This window comes from Cetorhinus maximus, chromosome 4 (assembly GCF_964194155.1).
Source record: "Cetorhinus maximus chromosome 4, sCetMax3.hap1.1, whole genome shotgun sequence".
Taxonomy (NCBI): Eukaryota; Metazoa; Chordata; class Chondrichthyes; order Lamniformes; family Cetorhinidae; genus Cetorhinus; species Cetorhinus maximus.
Window position 1 is genome coordinate 21,326,670 of NC_135882.1, and position 17,933 is coordinate 21,344,602.

A 17,933-nucleotide genomic window follows, 5' to 3' on the forward strand; every position below is an offset into this window, starting at 1 on the left:
TCTTCCTTGGCCAGATCCTGCCTTATTTTACTAAAATCTACTCTCCCCCAATCCAAAGCATTTTTTTGCAACTTGTCGATTTCTTTGTCCATAACAAACTTAAAATGTACCATGTTGTGGTCACTATCACTAAAATGCTCACCCACCACCAACTCAACCACCTGTCCGACTTCATTCTCCAGAATTAGATCCAGCAATGCACCGTCCCTTGTTGGACCCTCTACATATTGACCTAAAATGTTCTCCTGTACACATTTCAGGAAATCCACTCCATCCAAGCCCTTAACACTATGTCTATCCCAATTAATGTTGGGAAAGTTGAAATCACCTAATATAATTACCCTATTGTTATTGTTTTTACACGTTTCCACAAATTGTGCACATATTTGCTCCTCAATTTCCCACTGACTATCTGGGGGTCTCTAATAAACACCTAATAATGTGGTTGCCCCTTTTTTATTCCTAAGCTCTACCCACAAAGCTTCATTCGATGCCCCCTCCAAGATATCATCTCTCCTTACTGCAGTAACTGACTCCTTAACTAATAATGCAATGCCTCCTCCTCTTTTACCCCCTCCCCTGAAGATTCTATATCCCGGAATGTTGAGCTGCCAATCCTGCACTTCCCTCAACCACGTCTCAGTGATGGCTACTATATCACAATTCCACGTGTCAATCCTCACCTTTAACTCATCCGTTTTACCTGTAATACTCCTGGCATTAAAGTAAATGCCATCCAGCCTTGCCTTACTACCCTGAAGCTTATTGCAGCTGTACTCCCTCTGACTTGATTGTTTTACTGTATTATGATGTGTCCCTATTCTGCTAACATTCTGTGTCCCCTCCCCCTGTCCAGTTGAGGCCAAACTAGTGTGTTATAAAGGTTCATCATAACTTCTTTGTTTTTGTACTCTATGCTTCTATTTATAAAGCCCATGATCTTATATGACCTTAGGAGCACTTTCTCAACCTGACCTGCCAGCTTCAACAATTTCAGCATTTATACCCTCAAGTCTTTCCATTCCAGAACCATTTTTAGAATTGTTCTCATTACATTGCCTCCCCTCATTCTTTCTACCAAAATGAACCACTTTACATTTCTGCCACATGTCTGCCCATCCCACCAGCCTATGCCCTCTTGAAATCTATCAATATCCTCCTCACAGTACACAACACTCCCAACTTTTCTGTCATCTGCAAATTTTGAAATTGTTCCCTGCACAAACAAGTCTAGGCAATTAATATATCTCAAGAAAAACAGTGGCCCTATTGCCGCACCTGGGACCTTAAAACACCTGTACCTTCCTTGAAAAACAACTGTTTACCACTACTCTATTTTTTGTCACTCAGTCAACATCATATCTATACTGCCATTTTCCTTTTTATTTCATGAGCTTCAAATTTGCTGTCAAGTCTATTATGTGGCACTTTATCAAACACCTTTTGGAAGCTCATATGCATCAAACACTACCTCATTGACCATCTTGGTTACCTCATCAAAAAACTCAATCAAGTTAGTTAAACACGATTTTTGCCTTTTGAAAACCATGCTGGTAGTGACTGTTAATTTTGTCCCAGAATATCATCTCCAAAATCTATCCCACCACTGAAACTGACTAGCCTGTAGTTGCTGGATTTATCCTTACACCCCTTTTTGAATAAGGGTATAACATTCGCAATCCTCCAGTCCTGTGACACCATCCCTTTGGTCTAGGGTTGGAAAATTATGGTTAGTACCTCTGCAACTTCCAACCTTACTTTCCTCAGCATTCTCTGATGCATCCATCATCCCACCCAGTCCTGATTAATTATCAACTTTAAGGAAAGTCACCCTTTCTAAAACCTCCTCTTTACCAATTCTTAGTTCATCCAGCATCTCAACTACTTCCTCTTTTGGCAGGATTTCCTTCCTTGGTGCAGACAGATGCAAACACTCATTTAGTACCCCTGCCATGTCCTTTGCCTCCATGCGTAGATCCCCCTTTTTGGGGCCTAATCAGTAAACTTACTGTTTACATGCTTACAAAACTTTTGGATTCATTTTTATTTTAGCAGAAAAGATAAGACAAGACTTGGGTGAAGATGCTATCGGCATTTTACAGTTCCCTCTTATAGTGGAATACTCAGTGACTTTGGCATTACGTTGAGGACAATTATGTAAGAAGGACAGGCAGGTAACTGGCAGTTTTCTAAAGCAATAAAACATTTATATATCTTTTACAAACCTATTATGGTTTGTTTATATGAAACTTTTATGGACAGTATCATATTGGATATATCACGTTAAATGCAAACACTGTACATTTGTTATCTAGATAGGTGCCTTTTGGATATGTAGCTTTTCACTTATTTATTTCTCTCTCCCAATTTGTTTCAATAAGGTTATGAAAAAGACTCTGAGGCAGTGCAATAATATCCTAATTAATATTTTTTTGAATATAATGTTATTGCAATTCCCTATTCTGTTCTGATTAGAATATTGATTATATGTAAACTGCCAAAGGAAATAGAGTTTAATGCCAGAGCTTCAATATTGAAATAAATATGTATGTGCTACCACAATTAGCTTTGAGGGGAATGAATTAAGATTTCAGAAGCTTTCCTTGGAGACAGGAAGCATTTATAGATTCAAAGAATCCAGCACATTTGGCCCATGATGAAGGCTCTTTCAAAGGGTTACAAACATACATATGAATATACAAAATAGGAGAAGTAGGCCATTTGGCCCCTCGTGCCTGCTCTGTCATTCAATATCATGTCTGATCTATTTGTATTTTGAACTCCACATTCCCATTTACCCCTGATAACCTTTGATTCCCTTGCCTAACAAGAATCTATCTACCTCCGCCTTAAAAATATTCAATGACCACACCTCCACAGCCTTCAGAGGCAGAGAGTTCCAAAGTTACACAATCCTCAGAAAAAAATTCTCCTCATCTCTGTCCTAAAAGGACAGCCCCTAATTTTAAAACAGTGCACCCTAGTTTTGGACACACCCACGAGAGGAAACATCCTTTCCACATCCACCTTGTCGAGGCCGTTCAGAATTACATACTTCAACTGAAATCACCCCTCACTCTTCTAAACTCCAGTGGAAACAAGCTCAGTGAGTCCAACCTTTTCTCATAAAACAACCCACTCATTCTAGGTATCAATCTAGTAAACCTCCTCTGAGCCGCCTCCAATGCATTTACATCCTTCCTTAAATAAGGAGACAAAACTGCACACAGTATTCAAGATGCAGTCTCACCAATGCCCTGTGTAACTGAAGCATAACATCCTTACTTTTATGTTCAATTCCTCACGTAATAAAGGATAGCATTCCATTAGCCTTCTTAGTTATCAAATTGTACCATTTTGTTTCAATTAGTTATCCAATTAATCTCACTCTCCTGCTCTTTCCCCATAGTTCTTCAAATTTTTCCCTTTCAGAACTACATCTGATTCCCTCTTGAAAGTTAGTATTGAATATACTTCTACTGCCCTTTCAGGCAGTGTACTCCAGAACAGTGTAACTCGCCACATAAAAAAAATTCTCATCTCCCAATGCCAATTGCCTTAAATCGGTATCCTCTGATCACTGACCCTTCTGCCAAAGTAAACAGTTTCTCCCTATGTACCTTCATTAAGTTTGAGCATCCCTATTAAATCTCCCCTTAACATTCTATGCTCCAAGGTGATCAATCCTAGTTTATCTAGTTGATTGACATGACATGAAGTCCCTCAGCCTTCATATCAGTCTAGTGAATTTCCTCCAAGCCCTCTCAAGGCCTTGATGTCTTTCCTAAAGTGTGGTTTCCAGAATTGGACACAACACTCCAGCTGGGGCCTAATCAGTGTTCTGTAAAGGTTGAGCATAACTTTCTTGCTTTTGTGCTTTATACCTCTCCTATTAAAGCCTAGATCTGGTAAGCGTTTTATAATTGTCTTATCAACTGCTCCTGCTATCTTCAAAGATTATGTACATGAGCCTCAGGCCTCCCTGTTCCTGCGCCCACTTTAAAATGGTACCATTTTGTTTCAATTGTGTCTGCTCATTCTTCTTTCCAAAATGCATCACTTCAGATAACTTTGCACTAAATTTAATCTGCCATGTGTCTTGCCCATTTCCTCACCCTGTCCCCCTGAAGTTTGCTATTACCCTCTTCAATGTTTACTACATCCTCAAAGCGTTTATCAACAAACCTGTGAAACTGCTCTCTGTATCCAGTAGCAACTTCATGTGTAATGGCCTTTAAGCTGGAAAAGAAAAGAATAATGTAATATATATAAAAAACACTGCACAGGGAACAAGAATAGTATTAGCTATGCAAAATGCTGGTATTTTTTCCACCTGGTCCTTTAGTCAGTTAGCTAGAGTGCATAAAACGTCACCCAAATTAGCATAGAGTTTGGCTGAAAAAGACTTTTCTGAAGCATAGCAACACATCAAAAACAGGGTGAGCAGCAAGATGTAGAGGGGGTAGAGGAAGACAAGGCGGAGTAGGAGAATGTGGTGCATGAGATGGTGGAGATGCACAGGAAGGACGAGGAGGAAGAGGTGCATGAGGAAGAGAAGTATGTGTAAGAGGACGAGTGAATAGAAGAATGGGGAGTTTAGTTGCTGGGCTTGTAGGGCATGAGAGGCTTGCAGTGGTAAGGAAAAATTAAGCCACAAAGGGATGCAATCTTGAAGATGCAGATTTTAAATTCAAAGCTTTGGGAGACTAGGTGCCAATGCAGGTCAGTAAGAGTACAGCTGATGGGTGAGAGGGACAGGATACAGGCCAGAAGGTTTTGCAATTAGCTAAAGTTTAGAGGGTGGAAGGTGGGAGTGCAGGAGAAAGACTGTTGGGATAGTTGAGTCTAAAGGTGACCAAGGCACAGATGAGGATTTCAGCACCAGATGTTGGGGCAGAGACAATGTTAGAACAGATGTTCAGAACCTCAGGGCATGATCAAATGGGACACTGAAGCTGCAAGCAGACGTGGCTAGCCTGAGCCAGTGGCAATGGAGATGGATGGAATCGGTAGCAAGGGCACAGAGTTTACTTAGGGGAAGGGAGCAGGGGATGTGGGGGTTAGGATCAGGATTTAAGTGAGGAAATTTTACTTCCTTCAAGACTAGATATTGGGCAAGCAATCTGGCAATACAGAGGCAGTGGACAGGCTGAAGGGGGTGCTGGGGTGTTAGACTTGGGTGTCATGTGGACGTTGACCCCATGTCTGTAGATAATGTTGCCAAGGGAAGCATCTAAATACAGAGGAGGAAAGGATCGGTGATGAATCCATGGACTGTGCAGGCAATGATGCATGGCGGGAAGAGATGTCATCGCTATTGATATTCTGGTTACAATTGGATAGGCAAAAATGGAACCAAGCAAGGGCAGCCTGCTGAACTGAGAAGAGGAGGACAGTGTGTTCAACTATGTCAAAGTTTGCAAAGTTGAGGAGGGATAATACACCATAGTTACAGTCAAAGGATGTCATTTGTGACTTTGGCATTGTGGCAGAGGCAGAAACCTGATTGGAGTAATTCCAACAGGGACTTGCAGCAAAGATAGACAACATGTTCAAGAACATTGGAGAGGAAAAAGTAGTTCAAAATGGGATGGTAGTTTGCAAAGAGACGGTGGGATTTTTTTAGGACAGCTGATGACGGTGGATTTGAAAGTCAAAGGGACAGTACCAGAGGCAAGCAAAGTATTTACAATATCAGCTAGCACAAGGGCCAGGAAGGGAAGTTGGGCAGTCAACCTTTCAGTAGGAAAGGAATTAAAAGAGCAAATGTTATGTCTTACAGATAAGATGAGGTCAGAGAGGGTGTTGACAAGAGATACCAGATTTGGCAAATTGAGACAATTCACAATTTCTTTAATAAAAGTGAGCAAAATTATTTTTTCCAAACACAAATTGAGAAGATATATTTCTCTTATGCATGTGTAAGAACTGATTATAGTATTGATAAAGTAGATCCAAACCACCTACATGATAAATTGGCAAGCTAATCATTAATTCCTTGATAGCTCAGGAAGGTAGATGATCAACCATAATCTTACTGAATGGTGGAGCAGGCCTCAAGGCATTGAATGGCCTGCTCCCACTCCATTTCTTATGTTCGTAAGTTTATGTTTTGATTTCAATTATGCCAAAAAAAATGGGGAACATTGGCTGATAATGTTTTAGAGCATGGTTGGTTTCTGGGACCAATACTTGTGTCCGGTTAAGTCCTTTTCTGTGTTTATTTGGAGCTTTCCTTGGTAAAAGGAGTCCATGCATACTCAACTCAACAGAACTTCAAATAAAATTGTACTCCCTAAATCTTTACACAGGTCTTTTGCAGTAAACCTGGAGTAAATTGAATACATTTCTCTCACATGAAATTGTAACTCTGTATTCAGGTGACTTGCACATTAGTGTACATTAGTGCATATTACTTGTTTTCAAAGGTAGTGTAAAAATATAAAAGTTTGTTCTAACATATTACCATATCTTGTTTTGAGCTTGGAATTGAGATGCCTCGCTGAGGTAGCTACAAGAAAGCTCTAAACTTATATGCATGACCTATGAGCACTTAATGATGATATTCAGTTTTGGCATAGCAGTTATCATTCTTCATTGAAAGTGATAAGTTTACATCCTTGTAGAAAGCAATTTTTGCAACTAGTAGAATCAAATGCACCTATCTAAGAGTTTTTAGGGCAAGAACCCGCTATATTTTCCTTTCATTGACTATAAGATGCCTGTTTAATGAGGGCGGAAACAGGCAAGAACTTTTCTGACCGCCAACAATATAAAAAATGAAGAAATACGCTTGCCAAAGACTTGATAATTACAACTATTTGAAGGACGGTAAACTCTACCTTTAGAGTAATCCAAGGTTAGCTTCAGTTAGAATTTGTTCATAATTACAGTGTTGGAAATAATATGAAAACACTGCAGGTGGTGAAACCGGGGCAAGTGTACACTCAGCATTCATGCCAACCTTATAAAAAGGCCTTTAGTGGGATGTAGAGTTTCAAAGTAGAGCAGAGCTCAGAAAACAGCTGCATAATATTTATCCGGATTCTATTTGCAAGGACTACTTTTTACATATTTTGGGACCAGTTCATCAAGAAGTGAATACAAATTCACAAGGGTGATAAAAACCCAATAACGAAAGTTTTCAAAGTTCAATATTTTTTCTTGAAGGCACAGATGTCCCTCTAATTTTCCTGCTTTCCAACTTAGCTCACGTATCCTTGTGGAACACAAGTGTGGGGAAAAAATAACAATGTTAAATTGTCAGTTTCAGACGTGCTGGATGATTTGAACAAAAAAGTACAATATTTTTAATACGTAAATAAATATTTTATACATACAGTATTTCATTTACGTCGCCAATATTGTGTGAGAGAGAAAAATAATAATTTAGTGGAACAGCCAACTGGAAGTGGAATTATATGGGATAGTAATGTCAAATAGTGTACGCAAAGAAAAATGGCTGTTTAATCAGAATATCATGTTTTTCTTTCTTTCCTTACAAATGTAATTGACCACACTGCATTCATGATGAGTGTGAGGCATGTTTAGATCCATCTAGGAGCTGACTGGGACTAATGAAATACTATGTTGAAGAACTGATGATTGATATGTTGACTGAAGTAAAACATTGGTTGAATCCTTCAAAATAGCATGCCATTCCTCAATTCCTCATTATATTTGACACCAATTATTATCAACTAATCAGATGCTCTCTTTTTTTTTTAAGGATTTCCCCATCCCTATGTATTTTATTTTAACTTCCATGGGATAATGGCACCAACATTATGAAATGACAGTCACTGTAAGGATCTTTGAAGGGCGTGTGTGGACAAGGGGGGAAAAAGTAGAAGGAAGTGCTTCATACCATTTCCCATAATTCTCACAAAAGGAATAGTTAAAATAAAATTTGTAATATAAGGTTTGCACTGAGGAAGCAGGATCATTTGTATTAGGGCCTAAAACACCAGGCTCAACCCTGTCCTCATTTGCATGACCATTGCCATTACAGTGCAGTATGCAAGATGACAATAAAATGGCTTCAAGTGAAAAGTACAGTATTGACAGCATATGTTAAATATTTACTCTGTTCCAGAACATGACCAAAAATAATTGTAAAAGTGTCAGTTTTTGGAGTACAATGCCAGATACGAAGCAATATTCAACCGAACATGTACTGTTGAAGGTACGCTATGGCTGTCAACCCTGGTTTAACATATTGCTTGACGTTTCATCACATGCCTCTTGCCACATTACCCAGTAAGATGGCCTTTTCCCCCACCCCCCATCTCCAATACCTTTATAACTAATAAATCAGTGGTCAAAGAAAATGAAAAAACAATTTTTTAATGCCCCTGACTTTTCTCCAAGGTTGCTCGTATGAGTCCACTAGATTAAATTGGCGATTTCTGGAGTTTCTAGGGTAAATTCTAGAAGCTTAGCAACACTATTAAAAACACTATCTCACCTAGAATGCTCCTTGGATGAATTCTTGCTGTCAATAACTGCAACCACCACCAGTTTTCCTGAAGAAGTAAAACAGACATTGGAAGAAGTGAAGGATTTCAGTTCAAAGCAATTCAAGAATGCATGAACAGTCCTCTCTTAGCATGAGCGCTATGTGTTGTTGAACAGGTACAGCGTCAGCCAAAAAAAGTCAGAAATTGTAAAACTTTTTTTTATGGCTAGCACATGAACACCAGTTATTAAATCTGATTTTCTAGTGGCTATCAACAGCATTGGGGGTTCCTCTCACCTCTGCTTTTGCTTTCCATTTATTAGACCTGTTACATACTGACTTTTTTACTTTCTGCATCTTTATACCTACTTTGTTCCCTATCACTGGTTTTCCATTTCTCTTTAAGTCTTTCAGAAATATCTCGCTATTTACAAAGCCCCATTTAGCTGCAATTTTAAGCTAATGCAACAAGTCCATTTAAAACAATTATATATAATAAAAAAAGATACACACTTATGTCTGGACTAACATTTGTCAATCAATACGATGTTCTATGGTATTTTAATTTTTGAAGTGTTTGATCAGAGTGTGCAAAGCTTTCCCAATTACTGTAAAATTATTTCTGACACTGCAGAAAACATGTCATAAAACAGCTAAACAAGACAGAAACCTGCAGGTCACTTAAAGTCCAATAAACTTGAGGTCACTTAAAGTCCAATAAACTTGAGGGCACAGCAACTCTAAATTCTGAACTAAGCATTCATTGGGTATGTTACTCTGAGGTCAAGGGCAAGAATGCACATCACTGAGATTGAACGTTGAGGTGCACAGGACAGACATTGTAATGTAAACCTGGCATTGTAGTTAATTCAGCACAAATTCATGATTTAGAGGCACTCGAAAAAAATCACCCTGCCAAATCAGAAGCATTTTATTTTACAATCAAATTGAGGGCTAGTTTTCAAAAAATAAGATTTCACCCATATTTGAGTTTATGAATCGTTTTCTTTAGTTTCCTTTCCTTCTCCTGGAGATGGGAAAGCATGGAAAAATTTCTCATGGAACCAGTGCAGCTGTTCCCTGCAGCAGAGGGCCTTAAAGCTCAATGAAGTGTCACTTCATTTACTGCATACTGTAAATCTACATCTTAAAATTTGCTTCCTGCCATCCATTAGGTTTTGTCAACACACCTGCCATTTCATCCCTTTAGATCAATGTTCCTTTGTTCTTCTGGTTCATTAACTTAGACAAGCTGTCATTTTCCTGAGAGCATTCAGCTCACTTTTCACATGTTAAATCCTCCAATAATTTAGGTAAAGCCAGGAACATACATTATGAGGATTGAGGATGTAAGCTTTCGGCAAATCAAATATAAAATCTCTGCAAATTTATTTAAGAGCTATTTCAAATCATAAAGAAACATGTAATTTTAAGACAAAAACATTCAAGAAAGATGTAAGAATGAAACTGTAAGGTACCTGTCTCTGCGAGTTCATATAAAGTGAAACCATCAATGTGAACATATCCTAAAAATCTTTCTTTGGTCACCCATGAAGACAGATCACCATCTTCATATTCTGAGGGGAGAAAAGTTTAAGAACCGATATAGTCCATTTTGTCAATTAACTTGAATGTAAAGTCATAACACCATTTTTAAAAAAAGAAAACATTTTTCCACAATGAAAAGTTAAACACTAATTCCTCACTCTGTTAAAGATATTCAGCCTTTGCACACAACTGAGGTACTACTATCATTCCCACTTATTGGTTGACTTGTGTGGGGGTCTAGGAGGGGGAAGGTGGTGGTTTGGGGAAGATTGGATGAGTGAATAGAACATAAAGTATGCAAAGAGAAAGGTCATTTAGCCCATCACGATTGTTCTTTCCCACTTTGTCATGGGCTCCAACTAACTCCCATAATATCCCAAGTAAAGCTTTTGCAATGTTTGAGAAGTCCATGTTTTGCTTATAACCAAATTTCAAATTCTTAATTCTCCAGAAACAGAGTTCCTCAAAAAAAAAGGAACTTGAGTCCCTGATAGCTCAGTTGGTAAATGCACTGCCAAATACTTTATAGACTAAGGAGGCCTCCGTTTCAGCTGCAGTCTGTACTAACCTCAGCTAGGGTAGCAACAGCAGTGCTCCATTTAACCTCAGTTCCCCAGACTAGGGAGAAGGAAGAAAGAAATCAGTGTTACAAACTGATTGAATGTTACCCAGTGAGGCATGCTGAAAATATATACTGTGAATGTACAGGTGACGAGATGATTAGGTTCATCTGTGATACTTCAGTATCAAATACACCAGTTTGATCACAAATTAAGAAATGGCTACTTAGGTGAGGGTGACTGGATGCACAAAATGGAGCCCACCTGACTTTCTGGCTAACAGTTTAAATGAACAACAAACTGGACAAGCTCCATTATAGCTTGATTTTCTTCTACGTGCTGCGCCCAGACACTCCTCTATACTGAGCACAACAGGAAACTCTGTCCTAATACTTTGCATATATGGTTAGGTGTAGGACTCTTATCTGGAAGCCAAACAAAATACATCAAATCCAGTGGGAAAATGAACAGTGTACGCATTGAAATATTGGATAGCAATCTGTTCATAAATGCCAAACATTCTGATGCAAATTACACCAGAAATACTGACCTATCTTTCACTTTTCACACATTGACTGATTAGATATACATTTCCAGCATTTTGCTTTGTCATTTCGGGTTTAAACATTTTACAGTTTTTCGAAACAGCTACAAGGGCTCTAAGATCAGAAGCTACTAAGGAGCAAGTGCAAGGGATATGGCTTAACTACATTCAAAGAATGAGCTTAGGTACTTCTCAATATTCTTTCAACATCCACTCAAATGAAAAGAAAAATTAAAAAGAGCATGAATTGTGCGCTCCATGATAAATATAGATGACTCTCTACTTTATAAAGCAGGCAGAAATCCTCAAGAGATCCAATCAATTGTGGAACAAAACCCTGGGTCAACTGGCCAATAACTGAACAATAGAACACAGCCCTCACAGCTACCAGTTTACAGAACCAGATCCTGCCGCCATTTAACAGTAGCAGTCTTTATCTGGGGCTAATTTCCAGTGGCTTTCCTTCATAGACATAATACTGCCACTCTACTAAAGCTCTAACATAAACAGGAGGAAGCTCTGCTATAGCTGTATAAAGCCCTGGTTAGCTCACATCAAGATTATTTTGTACTGTTCCCTGCATTGCACCGTAGAAATGAGCGCCATGCACACTTGGCAGAATGCTACCAAGGCTCTAAGGATTATATTATTAGGAAAGATGACATAAACTAAGGTTGTAATCCTTGGAGTGCGAATGTTAAGTGGTGACTTATTTGGTGTCTTTAGGATTTTGAAAGGAATAGGGCAGATAGAAAGGAACTTTGTCCACTGGTAGGGGAGTCTAGGACAAGAGGACGTAACTTTAAAATCAGAGCCTGGCCATTGAGAAGTTAGGAATCACTTCTACATGCAAAGGGTGGCAGAAGTGTGAACTCTCTCCCACAAAAAGCAGTAGATCCAGGCTCAAATAATAATATTAAAACAGAGATCAATAGATTTTAGCTAGCCCAACAACATTAAGAAATATGGAAGCAAGGTGGGTGAATGGAGTTATGATACAGATCAACTTTGATTTCATTGAATATTGCAAACAGGCTCAAGGGCTGAATGTCCTACTCCTGTTTCCAAATTTAAATTCAAATTTTGCTCATCTATTTAAGATTTGGCATGCGGAAAATGTCTTCATTTTGTCAAACCAACTGTTCAATGATAGGATAAGTTTTACTGATGAATTATTCAAAGATTGCATCATCTATGTTACCAAGTATGCAAATGTAAATGTAAAATATTTTACATGACAATAGGGAATATTATGATGCTCATATTTGCAGAAGGAAATCATTTTCTGCAACTACCTGTATCTACACCTCACAAACACATGCCCACTCAATACGGTACTACTTGCACATGCAGAATTGTTAATAAGGAAGGAGGGATTTTATTTAACTATCTAGAATCCAAGTTAAAAATTAACAGATGGGTTAGCAGTTCTTAAATTAGATACAGCAGCTTGAATCAGCCAGCTACCAAGTAGGGAAGTAGGTACGTTGTTTTTTTAAACACTTTTATACTTACAATTTTTTTGGGAAAAAAAGACTACCAGTTGCTCAGCAGAGTCATCGAATCAAGCAGGTAGGTTATTTAACTATCTTTTTAAAAGGAAAAATTCATAGTAATTACACCAAAAATTTAAACTAAGATTGCACATGTTCAGTTCTTTTACAGCAGCAAGAACTGAACCAGGGATGTTGCAAAGCCAAATGCCTGAGCCATGCTGGGCATAACTTAAGCCAGGCTGGCTGTAGGGGTGATACTCAATTGCCTTTTGGTTGGGTGAAGTGGCAAGAAGAATGTTAAAAGAAAGAACAGGAACAAATGCTGCTACAAATCTGTGCATGTTGAACAAGGGCAGGATCAGTTTCTGCTGTGATGGTCCCTGCAGCCAATGTTCACATAGAAAGAGCAGTCACTTGGCCAAGGCACTAGTGTGCAATGTAAGTCTGAGGAACTGCACCCAGGCAAGAAGTGAATGTCTCTAGAAGAGGGGGAGACAATTGAAAGTTGGTTTAAAAAGATTACTGAGGGATGGGGCGATTTAGGTATTGCTAGTCTCTTCTCCAAAGGGCACGAGAGGAAATACGGTTGGATTAATGAACCTTGGTTATCCACACTTGGTCAAAGAGGCAGGTTTAAAAGGAGGGCCCTGAAGGAGGAAAGGGAGGTAGATGGGTTTAGGGAAGGAATTCCGGAGTATGGCACTAATTGTGGGGAGAAGGGCGGGAGAGTGAAGTTGTGTGCTTGAGGAGCATGTAAGGTCATGAAAGGAAATAAATTTTAAATGTTGGACAACTGGAAGTCAATGTAGGTCAGCAAACAGGAGTGATGAGTGAGCTGGACATGCTTCAGGATTGGAGACAGAAAGATCTAGATGAGCTAAAACTAACAGTGTAGAAGTGGTTCGCTGGCAATTCCAATGCTCTCCTGGCCAAGTCTATAAATGACAAAGGACATGACTGAGTGTTTCCACTGCAGATGGGGCAAGACTATGAAAACAGGTGGCCTTTGCATGACTATGGTTACAAAAGCTGAGCTTGGGGTTAAAAGGAGATTGCAAACTGACCGGTTCAACGTGAGATAGTGGCTGGGAAGGGGAGCAAAGCAATGCCAAGGGCATGGAGTTTGTAGCGATGGCTGAAGACACTGGCTGCTGTCTTCTCAATATTTATAAGATGATTTTGGAACTCATCTAAAACTGGATGTCAAGCATTTTGAGAGCACAAGGTTTGGGAAAGGTAGAGGCGGTTGTCATTAGTGTACAAATAGAAATGGATAACGTTGCCATGGGGTTGTACACTGAAAAAAGAGACCAAGGTTAGGTCCTTGGAGTGCAGAAGAGGGAATGTTGTCAGAAAGGAAGAGAAGCAATTTCTGGATATGTTCTGACTACAGTTTGATAGATAAAAGAGTGGAACCAAGACAACTCACTGAATTGGACAACAGAAGACAAGATTTGGAGGAGGATGGTGTGATTGACTGTTTCAAAGGTTACAGGGAGCTCGAGGAGGGGAAATGAACAATGATCACAATCAGTGATGCTATCTGTGACTTTGAGGGCATGGTGGTGGAGGCAATTGAATGTTCCAATTAACAGTGAGGGAGAATGCAACAGAAGAGTGAAATTGTAAACTAAGGTAGTTCAACTGGTCTTTCTTGTTGCCAAAACTTAGAAACAGGTTGCCTACTTGTACTTTAGTTATGGATAATACATTGTTCAGATACACAAAATGGTGAAAATGGGATAAAACAATGAAGCAGCATCGTTTGCTTCATCAAAGCAACTGATAAGTTAGTATTTTAAAATTAAAGATGGTTTTCTTTCTTCATTTATTCAAAAGAGAATACCGATAAGTTGGCTAGAAAATCTGGTTATATAAATACTTCTACTCAGGCTGCACATTTCATGTTTACAGTTACAAATTGTTACCACATTTGAAATAAATTAATACTAAAGATTTTGAAAGAATAATCACCACAGCTGAAAATAATCAAAACTCTTACATTTGCATGCACATCTTGTTAACATTTTTCACTACAAATTGATTTTGCTGCCAAAATAATAGTGAGGCTAATGGTTTTGGATGTTATTTATGCATAAATGGTACAGCAACTTCAGGCATTACAAGCTTAAGTACACCTTTGATAACATGGTAAGTATTAACCACCCTGACACCAAAAAATCATTATTTTAGTATGGAGTCTCATTCCTTCAGTTTATGAATTATTTCAGGAGATTTTAAAAAATACCAAATGTCTTTTTTCCTTTCCATCTCTCTCTCTTAATCCAATCTTGCTTTCCCTCTCTATTTCTCTTCCAGTACCGGACTGGAAATTGAATTCAGCCCTTTTACTTAACCTTCATCCAGTTCTGCTGCTGTTTATTTTCCAACCTTCAAATATCATTAGTTAAGGGAACACTATCGCGGTTGTTCTGTTCCCTCAGATCCCAAATACTCCTTGCCCTCACTGTGTTGTTATCAATTTACGCTTCGAGCAATTTAGTGCGCAATTTTTTTTTTAAATCTGAAGGGTGGACAGGCAAGTCAAATTATTGGCAAACACCATTAGGTTTGATGCAATAGATCAACTATAAGGAGTACAGCACTCTGCTACAAAGGTGTCCCCCCTCCCAAAAAAAAAAGCGCAACTGGAGATTTGACAAATGCTAACTTTTTGGTCAACTACAATAGCTATCTAGAAATGATCCAATTTAAAGCCACTTATTGTTGGTCAGTCACAGATCTAAACTCATCTGTGGACCAGGCCAAATTGTATCTTTTGGCAAACGACCTTCAAGTGAAGAACTTACTAAAAAAATAAAATTCCCTTCCCACTTTCATTGACAGTTGCTCTTTTAGCCTACAGGTATCTCCATCAATTGACATCATGGCCCAATCTCACAACGCAGATCACCTTTCTATTAAGGTATTTGAAGACGATGCAGAAAGTTCCATGTTCGTGGTCCAGGCAACTTGCCACAACCTCATGCTGCTACAATATTGGTCTGAAAAACCTTTTTTTGATAATACTCAGATAAAACAGACCCAAGCCACACTTTCAAACACAAATGGCAGCATCCAGTTCGTTTTGAAAGTATTGCGTCGTTCACCTTCATTGCAAAACTGTGACTACTGGACACCCTTCGTAATTGGGCTTGTGTTGGATGCACTGTCACGAGGTTATCAACTGCCTTCCAGAACAACATGGAATGAAGACATTAATCAACTATTGAAAGACAAGGCCATTCTATTAATGAAATAGCAATGGCTTGCATTGTGCAAAAAGATCCCCCATTAATCTCTGTTGTATTCTAATTATATACAAAGTGTATAATTATCAAACTCAAACTACTGAAAGGTTATGTGTTTATTTATCAGGACTGATCACCACATTGCTTTATGCCTCATTTACCGGGAGCTATCTTTAGGGCAAGTCACTTAAGTCGATAATTACCAGAATTATGAAGGAAATCCCTCCTGTCAACTTCTCCCTGGATTGGTACCTTACTTTTAATCAACAGGGTGTTTTTAATATTTATTTATATTTATTCATTCCTCAGATGTGGGCATTTACTGCTCATTCCTAGCTGTTTCAAGAAGGTGGGTGAGTCTTTTTCTTAGATCACTGGTAGTGCTTTAATACAACTGTGTGGCTTGCAAGGCCACTTCAGAAGACAGTTAAGAGTCAACCATGTTAATTGTGTGATTCTGCTTCTTTCCATCAATCTAATGATGGGGAAAGTTTACCAATAATTACTGTTCTTAGAAATGGCATGTGCTCAGCTTCACAGAGTCAAGTTATTGGTAAGTAACTAATAATATGTAGGCTTCAAATACATTTTATACTCTACTCCAGCACTGATTTTACTTAACACTTTCTTCCTTAATTGGCATTTGCAGCTGTCATATGAAAAGGCTATTTACTTTAAAATTAATACTGCAGGTAATTATAATTTTTGTTGGAAAACATGGTGACTGGTCTGCTCCCAGGACACTATCATCATCATTCCTTGCCAGTTGCTAGCTGGCACACATCATCGGTCTGGTGAACATCCTTCATCCAATGTCCTCTGCTGCACACTTCCATGCAGCTCATACCAGAGTCCAACACATTGCAGATTTGAACTTGTAACCCACTGTTCTGTTGACTGATGAATTGGGCTCCAATGTCATTTCTCTTACTTTTCTGGAAGAATTATATATTTATAGTTCGTCATGTTTTCTTAGTTAATAAATATCCCAAGTGGTATTTTAAAATCCATACCGTATACATATACACACTTCCTGTTCACCAAACTTGACTTTGTTATATTTAATGTCAACTGTTAACATTGAAATTCCTGGTATAGTCATGTATAATTGAAATTCTTAATACCAATATTTGCCTGTCACTGCTTGTTAATGAACCAACAGAATCATTCAAAATGCTTGTTCAAAGAATTTTCATCCATCATTTTCCTCAAATATGGTTTTAAACAATTGTTTTCAATTACATATTTAATAACTATATTTACCGAAATAATAGTCTCGTGTCTTTACTGCCTTCATAAGATTTTACTTCAGAACATTTCAAAGCCCAAGGCTTTGACTAGATATTTTGTTTTACCTCATAGCAGGTGGGGAGCTTTTCACTTCTGCACTCTAAGCACATGCAGTTTGCAGAATTTCTGAATACAATTTGTGCACCAATAGGGGTAGAAGGGTGCACCCTTCTTGCCCTGTGAAGATGTAAGACATTCTTTGCTTTATCCAGGGGACTTTGAAAGAAACTGCAGTTTGAATTGTCAAAGCCATATTTCAGGTGTGTCTAGCGCTTACTTAAATTTATTAACAATAGACAACATCCATTAATGGCAATAATAACAGAAAATGCTGCAAATACCCAGGTCAGGCAGCATCTGTGGAGAGAAACAGAGTTAATGTTTCAGGTCGATGATAACCCTTCATCAGAACTCGTAACCCTCTGTCCCATGGACCAATGAGTTGGTCTCCAATGTACTGTGCTACTGTCATTTCACTTATTTTTCTGGGAGAATTATATATTTATAGTTCTCCATGTCTTCTTAGTTAATTATTTCAGATTTTCGGCATCTACAGTGCTTTTGTATCTGTTAATAGCGATGTTCGAACAGTAGCCACTTGCGCTCCCGAGTTCCTCACTGGCAGTTAGGAAACAAAGTGGGTTTATAGAATATGGATTATAACTGAAACTGCATGAAAAATGAATAAATATTTATGAAAATTTCTGCTTATTAAAGAATGTCCAAGACCTCAAACTCACTAAGCATTACATGTTTCTGCACTCCGGGGACAGAAAAGCTGATTGG

General features: G+C 38.5%; 2 protein-coding genes and 1 long non-coding RNA gene across 3 annotated transcripts in view; 2 read left to right on the forward strand and 1 right to left on the reverse strand.

Moving 5' to 3' along the window:
- The window catches only part of LOC144679541 (uncharacterized), a 25,957-nt gene extending 8,829 nt beyond the window's left edge, over positions 1-17,128 (forward strand). Inside the window, exon 2 of the long non-coding RNA XR_013576364.1 lies at positions 15,466-17,128. This is a non-coding gene — a long non-coding RNA (uncharacterized LOC144679541). The remainder of the gene's footprint in view (positions 1-15,465) is intronic.
- The window catches only part of cox6c (cytochrome c oxidase subunit 6C), a 297,540-nt gene that overhangs the window by 31,083 nt on the left and 248,524 nt on the right, over positions 1-17,933 (forward strand). The gene's annotated exons all lie outside the window — the stretch shown is intronic.
- The window catches only part of tmx3b (thioredoxin related transmembrane protein 3b), a 146,911-nt gene that overhangs the window by 12,416 nt on the left and 116,562 nt on the right, over positions 1-17,933 (reverse strand). Inside the window, exons 10-12 of the mRNA XM_078540033.1 lie at positions 9,937-10,035; positions 8,468-8,525; positions 4,186-4,239 (exon numbers count right to left, since the gene is read on the reverse strand). Of these exons, the coding sequence (XP_078396159.1) occupies positions 4,186-4,239; positions 8,468-8,525; positions 9,937-10,035 (211 nt within the window). The remainder of the gene's footprint in view (positions 1-4,185; positions 4,240-8,467; positions 8,526-9,936; positions 10,036-17,933) is intronic.